The sequence below is a fragment of the Pongo abelii genome, chromosome 18 (genome assembly GCF_028885655.2).
Source record: "Pongo abelii isolate AG06213 chromosome 18, NHGRI_mPonAbe1-v2.0_pri, whole genome shotgun sequence".
In the NCBI taxonomy this organism is placed as follows: Eukaryota; Metazoa; Chordata; class Mammalia; order Primates; family Hominidae; genus Pongo; species Pongo abelii.
Window position 1 is genome coordinate 21,310,060 of NC_072003.2, and position 13,407 is coordinate 21,323,466.

A 13,407-nucleotide genomic window follows, 5' to 3' on the forward strand; every position below is an offset into this window, starting at 1 on the left:
AGTATCTCAAAAGTGGGGAAATCCCCATATAACTGAAGAGGAAAGCAGTTCAGAAGTTCACTGATTTGCCCTAAGGTTCCTCAATTTGCAGACATCAGGCCAATGATCCAACCCCGGGTATGTTTGGCAGTGAAGGACCAGTTGAGTCACAGCTGCAAGTAACCACCCTACAGTGGTCCTGGCCGTTAGCTTACATTGACATTTAACACTCACATTTACTCAGTAACACCAGCTATCATGTTTTCCACTAAAACTCCACAGCATTCTGGCAACTTTTCTATTTTAGAGCAATAAAGTAAATTGTTAGCATCCCTTTGACATATAAATATTTATACAAATAGTAATTCTCTAGCCATTCATTTGGAGTATTTAAAACTCAACATTCATAGCACATTTTACGTGACAAAGAACTTATGTTCAGAACACAAAAATAAATCTTATGTCTTCATTAAAAATGGGTGAAGAATTTGAACAAACATTTGCAAACTAAAATACAAATGAAATACACTCAACATCATTAATCATCAAGAAAATGTAAATAAAATTGTGAGATAATCACTAATAATCACTACATATGCACCACAGTGATTAAAATTTTTTTAAGTTAAGCCATGTAACCCAACAAGGTGCATTCACTCAAGAGAAACACAAATATACGATCACTCAAAGACTTGCACATGAATGTTGAGAGTAGGTATATACTGAATAGCGCAATGTGAAAAAACCCCAAAATCTATCAAAGGATGAAGGGAGAAATAAACTGCGGTATATACATACAATAGAACACTACTCAATAATAAAACGGATTGTATTCCTGATACATGCAATATGGGTGAACCTTAAAAATATCATGCTGAGCAAGAGAAGCCAAACACAAGAGAGCATGTTGTTATGATTTCATGTACATGAAACTTTAGTAAAGACAAGTCTAATCCATAGTGACAGAAAGCAAATCAGTAACTGCTGACAGGGGCAAATGAGAAGATGATCCCAAGAGAACCTTCTGGGGTAAGACGGTGTTCTGTATCTCGATCGTATTGGTGGTCACACAAGTGAAGGCATGTTAGAACTCATCAAACCATACACTTAGAATGTGTAATATAAACCTCAATAAACCAAAATTAAAAAAAAAAAAAAAAACACCTTTAATTTTCTCTTACAAAAAAAAAAAAAAAAAACACTTACCTTTAATTTTCTCCAACAACTGATTCTGGTACATAGTATACCTTAATGCCTGCATCCATGGCCTCACATCATGCTGTTTACATGAACGTAAAGCTTCACTGAAGAGTGGAATAAGACAGTCCTGCCAGAGAAAAACCAAAATTACTCAACGTAAAACAGGCTGTTGATATGTTTGCAGATATATAGCAAGTCGTAAGTCCAAGACTGCAATATAGTTTGGCTACTTCAGATTGATTGCAGTAGTTTTATCTATTACACTATACCCTTACATCATTTATCTTCTATTCATAAGAGGCAAGCACACAGTAAGAGAAAGTCTTTTGTTCTGAAGGGAAATCTTCCTCAGAATATTAAGTCTAATTTATCAATATACTTAATAAAGCACATTACAAAAAAAAAGTCACAGCACATTTACTATAAAGCAGACTGCAGAAAAACATTACAACTAATGATTTATAATGAAGTTCTCGAAGATCATCATTCATTCAGAAGCCCCCATCTCTGGTTGAACTTTACCCCATTTAGGATGAAGAGGAGAGATCTTTGTTTGCAGCAAATCTAAAATTTACGTAATCTGCCTAAAGGAACTGTCTTTACATATACCACCTCCCACCCCAAAAATAGAAGAAAAAAACTGAGCAATTTGCCATCCTTGAGATTATCTCAGGTTCTTCCATCTGCCCCATGTACTTCCCAAATGAAAGACTGCCTGAAAACATGTTAGATTTCTGCATTTACTAGCCTGCCCAACTACAAATCCTATTTCAAAAAACAAAAAATAAGGTCATGTTCTACAGTAATGACCATTAATAGTCATAAGAATGTGCTTGTAAAAATATACAGACATACAGACCTCTGTTGAAAGTCTGTTAGAAACTGTGTTCTCCAAAGCAAATGAGCAATACAGCTGCAAGGTACTTAGAACTGGCAAAGACTGTGAAACTGTTAAAGTAGAAAGTCTCAGAGGTCCAACAGCGATGCGGGACGTTTGCTTCAAGTACTTTACCACATTTCTGAAACAAAATATTTACTGTCAATTAATAAAAATTACAATTCATAACCACTCAAAGAATAAAGCAATTGATAAGATGCTATCAAACTGACATCCAAAGTTAGGGGGCAGTAAGAGGAGCAGCCCGCTCTATAATAAAATCATATTAGCAAGTCAAGATATTTGCTTTTGGGGATTTTTACATTTCAACCTCAGTTTATGTTGGCAAACAGCATTCATATATTATATGATTTCTACAACTAAAATGACACTATTAGCCCTAGTATTTAGTAATCTAGTAACTCTCCTTCCAGCCCTCTTCACCCCATGTATGTTTACCACATGATATACACAATGTACATTTACCTCCGTAAGAGTAAACTTACTCAGTTATAGACTGCCACTTCTGATCTTGTTCTATTGGGTTTAAAGCAGTTGCCAAACAAACAGAACTTCTTAACAACTGAACTTCAATGGATTTCTGAAGTTCCCTTGGATCTGGACTTAACATGTTAGGAAGCAGTTTTTTCATGTCTACAGAAGTTAAATAAAATGTCATTAAGTTAATGTGCTTTTATTATAAATTTTGATTTATGTTTGGCATTATTAAAAACTAATCACCAATGAACAGCTCCTTTAATATTTAAGGCAGTTAAACACTATAAGCATTACTGAGAGCTATATAAAAATCATACTTCATACAAAATCACTGTACCTCAGACCCCTAAAATGCAGTTGCCTTCAAAGGCTCAAAAATCAGTAAGTCGAGGCCAGGCGTGGTGGCTCACGCCTGTAATCCCAGCACTTCAGGAGGCCAAGGTGGGTGGATCACGAGGTCAGGAGTTCAAGACCAGCCTGGCCAAGATGGTGAAACCCCGTCTCTACTAAAAATACAAAAAATTAGCTGGGCACGGTGGCAGACACCTGTAATCCCAGCTACTCAGGAGGCTGAGGCAGGAGAATCGCTTGAACTCAGAGGGCGGAGGTTGCAGTGAGCTGAGATTGCAGCACTGCACTCCAGCCCAGGCAACAGAGTGAGACTCTGTCTCAACAAAAAAGAAAATCGGTAAGTCAATCTACTATTTAAGGGGACAAATCTAGACCTGCATTAGAAAATCTTGCTCAATCCAGAATACTCATTAAACTTTTTAATAACATTTTATAAAGTGTTCCATTTGTGATAAAGAACTTAATGAGCCACATCAAGATGAAAATCAAGAAAAATATTCAGCTGAAACACTACTTTCTCCTTTGTCAAACAAAATGGCTAGATAAATCTCAAAGTATTAAGGTGGCCACTTTTTTAATTTGACTTAATTTTAACTGCTTTTCATTTCCCAAATCAAACATAAATACGGCAGCCCTAAATTTGTTGCTTCACATGGGATTCTGCCCCCTCTACACAAAATGTAAAATAACTTCCAGATTTTCCAGTAAAATATACTAAGCCAAACATTTTGAGCAACTTGTCCACTAAAATAACTTTAAAACTATTTTCTCAAGTACCTATTTTTTCTTTTGATCCTCCAGCAAGTAGATTGATATTTTCTCCTGGTAACAATTCTAATTGCTCAGTACATTCAACAAATTTTCCAGACTCAAAGCTGCTTAATGATCTGTAATTAAAATATTGGTTAGCTTGTATTCCTACGCAGCCTGTGGAACCATTAAAACAAACAAACAAACAAAAACAGAACAAATTCTAGGAAGACAGCAAAGTACACAGCATTTTTCTGACAAAATTCCTTCCACGAGGAATGCCATTATTTTGGTTTTTATGTTGAAGATGTGACTACCATTTAATTAGTACTCAAATTGGAGTGGCAAACCAGAAAGTCACAGCTACAGACTTTCAGTGGAGCTGACTCACCCCGTTTTCGTGTTTTCGTGTGTTGCAGCCTGTTCTCTTCAGAGCCTAACACACTGACAGTAGACCTCTGCAGGACAACTTTGACATGCAGTGCTCTCCAAGCTGCCAGTGAGCTCCCTGTACAGCCTCACTCCTCACCTACAGCATGAGCCCTTGCAGCTCTCCCAGCATCACAATCTTGTATCTCAGTCCTGGCTTCTTTCACTGCTGGCATCCCTCTGTCTCTCCCTTTTTCACCTACTTCTCTTTTTTCAAAGAATTCTTCTCTTTCATCTGCTTATATGAAAAATAATGACACCTCTGAAATTCTTTCCTGTAGTCCTGCAGCATCAACGCCAGGAAGACAGGCCTCATCCTCCCAGCTTCTATGCTGCTCCTTTCAGATCCCTCACCCTGTCCCCATTTTCATGACACGGGCTCTCCAGCCAGGAAGAAGACACTGGTTCTCACTCTCCCTCTTTTCCATCTTTGCCTGTCCCTCTCGCTGTGTAACTTCCCTTATAACTCAGCCTGAGGCCAGTGCTAGAAAGGCACATCACCTGACTTATTCTGTGCCTACCTATATCAGTGCAACCACCAGCTTCTCAGGGGGACCCTTGAGTACTGGGCACTGATGAACTGCTGCCAACACATTCATCATTTCTGCCATTAAAAGGTCCTAAGTCCTCTCCAGTGGCAGGTTCCCCAAGTCCCCACTATGCTCTGTAATGCCCTATGCTTTTGGCTAATGACTCAGTCCTCAGAAAAAAAACAAAAAAACACAGGCTTTAATTTCCTCTACCCCTACCCCCAATCCACCATACACTGACGAAATTCTGTCTATACCAACTTTGACTGCTTTCCTTGAGGCAGAGAAAAGGTGAGGGCCAGTTAATCTATCAATGTTCTTTCTCCTGTTTCTTCAACCTCTGCTTTCTAGTGGCTCCTTCCCCTTGGCCAAAAGAACATAATCTCTCCAACATTTAAAATAAACATCTCATATTTCCCTCCAGCAACAGCTTCCTATCCTCGACTTCAAGAAAAACTCACTGACCAAATAACTTGCCTCAAGCTTTTCATTTTCAAATGTTTCTACCACTCAATAGTATTCAATCTAGCTTCTTCTGTCTCTCTACAAAACTCTTTTTCCTTATAATCCCTAGAGCAACTGACAAGGCTGACTACTCTCATCTGGATGTCCTATATCTAGGACGCTTCCCTTCTCAATGTCCCTGTATTTTTTTGAATGGCTTCCTCTTCTATCCTTTCACAAAAATGCTAAACTAGGATTCTGACCCAGGCCTGCCTTCCTCTTCACTCCAGAGGCTTCTCTCTGGTTTGGTTGCTTACAAAGGCTCTAGAGTATAGAGACTGAAAAGGAAAGAGGGCCTTTTCTGTGTACTAATGATCTGCAAATCTCTCAAGCTTAGACTTTCTCCTTAGTTCCAAATCCAATTCTTAACAGCTTACCCAACAATCTCATCTGCACATTTCAATAGAAACCTTAAAACATGGCTTGTTCTCTGTGTGCTCCTACTCCAGTTAATAGCATTGTTTCTCTTCCCTCTACCATTGCCCCCACAAATTAATGATCTCCATGCTTCCATACTTGCCCCCCACCTCCAGTCTCTTCACCATAGCAGAATGAACCACCAAGTCAGATCACAACACATCTCTGTTCAAATCCCACCTGAAATTTTCAATCTTACTAGAATAACAGCCAAAGTTCTTTTCTCAGTTCCCAGCTACTTCTCTGCCCTTATATCCTACTGTTTAAGGTGCTCCTAAACACACAGACCTCCCAGCTATTTCCAGAACACTCCAAGCCCATCATTCTCACATCAGGTCTAGGCCCAAAGGGCATCTTGATGGGCATGCCTTGACCTTGTCTTCCCTCCCAAGAAGTTCAGCTTTACCTAACTGCTTTCCTTATGGCACAGAAAAGGTGAGTGAGGTCCAATTAATCCTTCTATCAATATTCTTTATCTAATCTTTGCTTTAAAAGGTTGGAATTTGTGTCTGTTTTATGTGCTGCCTGGGTCATAGTACATGCTCAGTGAAGCAATTACACATTAACCCATTTAGCAGTAGAAGGCAAGGGTATCAGACAAAGTCTAATCACCTTTATCTTCCCAGCCAAGTGTCTGCAACAGAGTGAGTGCTCAGTTTTGAATTACAGAATTAATAAAAGCACAGAGGAATGAGAAGAAAGTTTAATTTACAGATGTTCACAAACTCTGTCCTCATTAGAAGAAATGTTTTTGATATATTCAGACCTCATTTAGAAACTAAGCCATCAAATGTGATTCTTTCTAAAGCAGCACAAATTTTTCTTTATATTCACTCTGGCATAATCTTCAAACTGTATTAAGGTTTTAGAATGATAGGTTCTGAAAATTAATACCAAATGACTATCTCAGCAGTGTTTTCCCATTATACAAATACCTTCCCTCACCTCTGACGTCAGTTTCCTGTTGTCATTTTCATAATGGCAGTAAGTTAGAAATATAACCATTTTGTATTACTACATATGACCAATTTTAATATTTTTTTGCCATAGGAAAAACATCATAGTTATTGGAAATTTGTTTTATAACTGGAAAAAGAAAGTCTTACTTTATATAGTTGAAGTCAGCTTTCAGGTTGAGGGAAGTGCTACTGGTACTCTTTTTCAAGTCATGGATAGCGTTCTGCCATTCCTGCACAGCAGCCCAATCGGCAATTGAGATGTAGCACTCACATGCTTTATTTCCTAAATAATTTATAACCTCAGGGGAAGAATCAGTCGGTTTGGACAGCACAGTTTTTCTGGATTCACCTGAAAGTATTTTATAAAATAAGAACAGAAAGATTCAGATCAATTAGAAATATTTCAAAGAGCACAGAAACCTAAAAACATAAAATAAGATCATCAGTACAAAATATATTACTATAACTTTTGCTTTATTTAAAAATACTGAACGCTCACCATTCAGAGAATGTTTCGGGCTGGCACTGTTACGCCCAGCATTGGCTAAGGTAAGCACCGATTTGTCAAAGCTGGAGATGCAGCAATCAACACCTGTCATGGCACACAGGTGTTCCTGGTACTCCACAGAGGCCTTTTCAAACCTGAAAAGCAAATTGAAGCAGTCTTATTTATTTATTTATCTACTTACTTACTTTTTTGTTATTGTTTTGTTTTTTTGAGATGAAGTTTTGCTCTTCTTGCCCAGGTTGGAGTGCAATGGCACTGTCTCAGCTCAATGCAACCTCTGCCTCCTGGGTACAAGCGATTCTCCTGCCTCAGCCTCCTGAGTAGCTGGGATTACAGGCGCTCGCCACCATGCCCGGCTAATTTTCTTGTATTTGTAGTAGAGATGGGGTTTCACCATGTTGGCCAGGCTGGTCTTGAATTCCTGACCTCAGGTGATCCGCCTGCCTCGGCCTCCCAAAGTGCTGGGATTACAGGCATGAGCCACCGCGCCTAGCCTTTACTTACTTACTTACTTATTTTTTAAGACAGAGTCTTACTGTCACCCAGGCTGGAGGGCAGTGGCATGATCATGGCTCGCTGCAGCCTTGCCCTCCCAGGCTCATGCAATCCTCCAACCTCAGCCTCCCAAGTAGCTGGGACTATAGGCGCCCACCACCACACCTGGCTAAAACAAGGTTTTGCTATGTTGGCCAGGGTGGTCTCAAACTCCTGGGCTCAAGCAATCCGCTCACCTCAGTCTCCCCAAGTACTAGGATTTCAGGCGTGAGCCACCGCGCCCAGCCCCAAAGGAGTCTTAACACACATATCTCATTTTCCCCCTCCCACAAAAAATGGTGCAAGAATAAACTGAGCTAAAACAGTGAGTTGACTATGGTCGGGGGAGGTTTGATGTCTTCCTCACAACTATGAAACTAAATTTAAAAGTGGTTAAATGTTTTTAAAAAAATGTAAGACAGTATAAAATAACTAGTGGAAAATATTGATAAGTAACTGATGTCAGTGTGTGGAAAGGCTTTGTAGAAGGATGAAATGCAAGAAAAGATGCACAAGTAACAGATCTAGATGCATAATGCTGAAATACAACATTAAACATTAAAAACAAATTATAAATCAAGAAATTGGATAGCATCAACAATCTTAGTATTTAATAAAATTTCACAGATTAACACAGGAAAAATTGAGAGGCCATGAAGACATGATCCATGTTTTAAAAAATCACAAAAGGTCATTATATGGGGCAACTTCTACTATTAGTCATTAATAAATATAGAAATGTAAAGTACAATAACTATTTTCGCTGATGGTGGTGGCAGCATTCTTGTTTCTCAGTGACTCTCAGTAACCACAAAGATGAAGGGAAGGGGGTACTCTGTTATTAAGGGTATAAACTGCAGCCATCTTTTCTGTAGAGTAACTTAGCAATAGAATATATCATAAGACTTATGGTTTGGCAGCCTTTCTTCTAGTAAATCAGTTTATGAGAATGGATTCCAAGAAAGTAATCAGAAATATAAGCAAAGATATTAAGTGCTATGGTACATTTAGTAAAAAAAAATCAGAAACAACCTTAATGCCCAACAGTAAGAAATATTAAATTATGGTACACTCATAAATACAAATCTTTATTAAAAATAACACTATAGAATATTTAACATGTCAATTTTTTTTTTTTTTTTGAGACAGAGTTTTGCTCTTGTTGCCCAGGCTGGAGGGCAGTGGCACAACCTGGGCTCACAGCAACCTCCGCCTCCTGGGTTCAACCGATTCTCCTGCCTCAGCCTCCCAAGTAGCTGGTATTACAGGCATGTGCCACCACACCCCGCTAATATTTTTTGTATTTTTAGTAGAGACAGGGTTTCATCATGTTAGGCTAGTCTCAAACTCCTGACCTCAGGTGATCCACTTGCCTCGGCCTCCCAAAGTGCTGGGAATACAGATGTAAGCCACCGAACCTAGCCTAACATGGCAAAATTTTTTTTTAAATATTGAGTGGGAAAAACAGATCATAAAACCATGTGCCTATGTACGCTGCTGTTTTGGTGAAGAGTGGAGAAAACGACATGAAAGAAAAAAGAATTACAAAGCATATGGATATGGAAACATGGAACTACAAAAGGACACACACCAGAAGTTACTACAAAGATATGGAAGTATGAGTAGTTCTTTTATTTTCCTAAATTCGCAAGATTTCATTAAACTAACATAAATGGACACAGAATATTACGGTACAAGCTCCTCTACCTGGAGGAAGCAATGAGTCTGAATGTAGAGTTCACAGGACTAATGAGCAAATACTCTTGACAATAAAAGGTAATTTGTATCAGACTCTGAGGGGGAAGGAGCTCAACTAGGGATCAATTTCAAAAGCATTTATAAAACAACTGACAGGTCTTGTTTTACAGTGTGATTTGTCACTAATTCTTAAGTAAGAAAGGCACTCAACTATTGCTGCTAACTAAAGAACAAACTGAAGATGCCTCCTGGTGAAGTGATTTATAGCAAGCTTCAATGCTGAAAGCAAACAAAGCTGTTTTAAGATTTGGCTACAATGTCAGTGAGTAATACAAAGAATTTAAACATAAAGTAATTCTATCACCCATTTCCTTCCCTCCAACCTACCTCCCTTCAGCCTGTTGAGCCACTGAGTTAATCCACAGAAGATTTTTTCCAACAATAGATGACGACCAGACAGCAATTCCCTGTATAGCTTCAGGACAATGAAGTTCACATAGTGCTTCTACCACCATCATAATGGTTACTTCCAATTCATTCCCCTGAAAACGCATTCAGAAAAATTAGTCACCCAATACCATTAAAACATAAATCCCTATAAAATTTACAAGTGATCACAGTCTGTGCCTGCTTAAAGCCAAATGTATTTAACAATTATTTTCACAATTTTCACATTATTTAGCTCAGAATTCTTTAAAATGTTACATATAAAATAGCCACAAAGGGTGACTAACAGAACCTTAGCAGCACATGGATGTTTGTACCCCCACCCCAAAGTTACCCAAACATTTAACCTGTGACCTCTGTAGGAATAACACGTGGAGTAAAAAGAAAGCAAAAATTAAATATAAATAAACAGAAATTAAAGAATTATTAACTTCATGTGTTTGAATACTGCTTGACATTACCTGAATTGCTAAACATTTTGTTATTTTTGGATTCCAGTTATTTATTGTGAGCCCACTTTCAAGCCAGGAATTACTCAAGCATTTGTCATACGTTATAAAAACAATTTCTCCTGGCCAGGTGCAGTGGCTCATGCCTGTAATCCCAGCACTTTGGAAGGCTGAGGTGGGCAGATCACTTGTGGTCAGGAGTTCGAGACCAGCCTGGCCAACATGGTGAAACCCTGTCTCTACTAAAAATACAAAACTTAGCTGGGTATGGTGGCGGGGGCCTGTAATCCCAGGGACTGAGGCAAGAAGAGGCTTGAACCCGAGAGGCGGAGGTTACAGTGAGCCGAGATCGCACAACTGCACTCCAGCCTGGGCGACAAAATGAAACTGCGTCTCAAAAAATAAATAAATAAATAAAAAATTTCTCCCATAAACAAATTTTCAGAATTACCTTTAGAGTTCTAAACTTTGCACGTAAGAAATATAGTTTTAACGTGTTCTAACATGAATATTGTTTTAACATGAACAAAAACATGAACATTATTTTAACTTCTAACACTGTTTTAACACGAATAAAATAGGTAACTCTGGCAGTTGTTGCTTTTACAAAATACAGGATCAAAACCTTTGAAAATGAATCCAAGCTTTAACTTATTTTATCCATAGATTAAATCATACCAAAGGAATTAAACCATGTTTTTCTTATTAACAGACTTAAAATGAATTTCAAACACACCACTTTACCTGAGATAGGCTGGTTGTTTTCATCTCTGTAAGCAAGTCAAAGCCATGTCTCACTGTCACTGCAGGCTGGCCTGCCAACAATCCTACCCTCATGATGGAGAGTCGAATCCGCGTTAGCCAGTCCTGACAAGTTTGGCGATTGGTATAGAAAAAAGTTCTAATGACCTTTACGATAAGAGAAAGAAAAGCTCAGGACTGGTTCAATTTGTAGGTAAGGATGCCTCACCTATATATAAACCAAATACACAAGTCTATTGTGACTTCAGCTCTGCACATACTGCCAGCTGTGACCATTAAACTGCTATAAAACAACACTATCTCACGGAAACCAACCTTGGGAGGTGAAGTTAATGCATTAGCACATCCCTCGTATGCATTATACATTAATTTCTCCAGATTTTCCAGATACTGCAGAAGAAGAACAAGTCTAAGTTGGTTGTTACCATGGCCTTCATCATTGTCTGCAGTTGTCCACTGACTAACATCCTGATCAGGGTTTAATGTGTGAGCTGCGAGACTTCGAATGATACCTGAAATCAAAGACAACATTCTGAATTTTTAAAAATCTTAAAGTTCTTAGAATAAGTGTGAATTTTTTATGACAAATTCACATTTATCAAGTATCCTCTGTCTACCCATCATTTAAAAATAAAAAATCCCAACATGAAACATCTTTCATTTTAGGGGAAAAAATATATATTTTTTCCACACAACTCTCATAAGTTTTGGGAAAAAAACACATATTTCCAATGCAATTACTCAATGAAAGCTTATTCTAACAAACATACCTGAAAATTACTGACTTTTTTTCAAAAAAATCATATACTCTCAAATCTTTAACAAAGATTTAAAAATCCATTATTTCTTAATAAGGCTTTGAAAGTATTCACATCACAAAGCTTGAGTGAGTTACCTTCAATTGTCTGGAAGGTGTCTTGAGCTCTGCCCAGTGGGGTTCTCAGCTTAGAAAGAACAGTGAATTGTGCAGCTTCCCATATGGCCCACTGCCAAAGGACAGCATCTGTCTTCAGGAGATTGCGTGGAATTGTTGACTGGTCACGCTTATCCAGTCTCTGGCAACTATAGAACAGTCTTTCCAACCAATTGTCCTTCCTGGGAATAGTAGTTTCATATTTAAAAGACAATGACAACTTCATTTTAATAATGAAAAAAAAAATGCAAGGGGAATGGGAATAAGGAACTGTAATTTTCCCTACTCCAAAAAAGGCAAAACCTATGAAACTGAGAAGCATTATGTCCCCCCCTCTCATTTTGAGGTCTTTTATAGTTAACAGGATGAGGTACAGTGTGGAAGGATGATTAGGGTAAATGGCTCATGTCAGTCAGGAATGAAACTCATTCAATGCAACTAAGCATCTCTAGAATATCTCCACCCCCACCCTATTCCCCAAAGTGTTAATGACATCACATCAGTTAACTGTTAACCACATTTCATTACTCAATTTCAAAGCCCATTTTTGTTTCTACAGATGCTATCTTCAAAGCAATTTTCCTATTGATGAAAACTAAAATAACCCATATGAGAAGAATGTTACTTGATACTCTGCCACCCCCAAACATATTTTCTCTTCAAAACTGCATGTAAAGTCAAGGGAATCTTAAAATTATGTTTCCCACATAAAACAGTCAGAGAAATGCCTTACCCTGTTCTATGAGAGTTCCCATACAAAATAAAACTAATAACATCAGAGAAATCTTGGGGGTGGAATGTATTACTTGGTGCTTTACTCATGTGACTTCTTAATGCTAAAGAAATTTCTTGAATTTCTGTGTGATTGTTATTGCTGTAGACAGAAAATAAAGTTGTTGTTATGCAAAATGTTTTAGCTTAAAAGGTTAGCACATACTGTAAGTGGATTATTTACTTATTAACTCACTGGAGGCAAAAATATAGTAAAATTGAGACTTTAAAATGCATACAGAGATGTGATTACAACTATAGATCCTTTTTTTATTCACCTCAGATGGGTAATGTGCCGACATCATAAGAGGATTTGAGGGAGGCATATCAAACATGTGAACATAAAAACCCAATCACTATGCTTATGTATTACAAAAGGATCAAGTTTAGGCTCTTAAAGTTCCCAAATCAACTTGATCAAAAACAATAAAAGATTACTGTTTAGTTTTTCAAATATCTGAGCTACTAAGAAACATATTTTGGCACTATAAGAGTTATTCCATACTAATTATTGTGAGCCTATAAAGCTCATTAAAAATTTTTAATTTTCTTGCAGACCTGCAAAATTTGATTATTTGACATCACTTCAATCATTGACAAGCAGGGCCATAAAAGATGTGTCATTAATGCTCTAATAGGTGATTTGTCTTCTCCTAAAGTAGACAACCACTAGAGGCTGTAAATATAACAGAATGTCTTTGCTCCAAAACAACTGTTATACCTTAGGACAACATCTAAAGGAATTGATTTCAACAGTTTTCCAAATGCTTGTCGAATACGAGTTCCACTGTGCACTAGTTGAACACGGCAAACATCAACACATCTATGAAA

At 37.8% G+C, this 13,407-nt stretch overlaps 1 protein-coding gene and 1 non-coding gene across 8 annotated transcripts in view; both read right to left on the reverse strand.

Moving 5' to 3' along the window:
- SMG1 (SMG1 nonsense mediated mRNA decay associated PI3K related kinase) overlaps window positions 1–13,407 on the reverse strand; it is a 114,605-nt gene that overhangs the window by 46,075 nt on the left and 55,123 nt on the right. For all 7 annotated transcript variants that reach the window (XM_024241383.3, XM_024241381.3, XM_024241382.2 and 4 more), the window contains 12 exons: window positions 13,298–13,399; window positions 12,539–12,679; window positions 11,788–11,987; window positions 11,208–11,404; window positions 10,875–11,039; window positions 9,622–9,776; window positions 6,994–7,136; window positions 6,642–6,843; window positions 3,683–3,792; window positions 2,563–2,710; window positions 2,039–2,198; window positions 1,186–1,306 (listed from right to left, as the gene is read on the reverse strand). In XM_024241383.3, the coding sequence (XP_024097151.1) occupies window positions 1,186–1,306; window positions 2,039–2,198; window positions 2,563–2,710; window positions 3,683–3,792; window positions 6,642–6,843; window positions 6,994–7,136; window positions 9,622–9,776; window positions 10,875–11,039; window positions 11,208–11,404; window positions 11,788–11,987; window positions 12,539–12,679; window positions 13,298–13,399 (1,844 nt within the window). The remainder of the gene's footprint in view (window positions 1–1,185; window positions 1,307–2,038; window positions 2,199–2,562; window positions 2,711–3,682; window positions 3,793–6,641; window positions 6,844–6,993; window positions 7,137–9,621; window positions 9,777–10,874; window positions 11,040–11,207; window positions 11,405–11,787; window positions 11,988–12,538; window positions 12,680–13,297; window positions 13,400–13,407) is intronic.
- On the reverse strand, window positions 12,854–12,957 carry LOC112131404 (small nucleolar RNA U13). The gene has a single exon (XR_002913484.1). It is a non-coding gene; the product is annotated as a small nucleolar RNA U13 (small nucleolar RNA).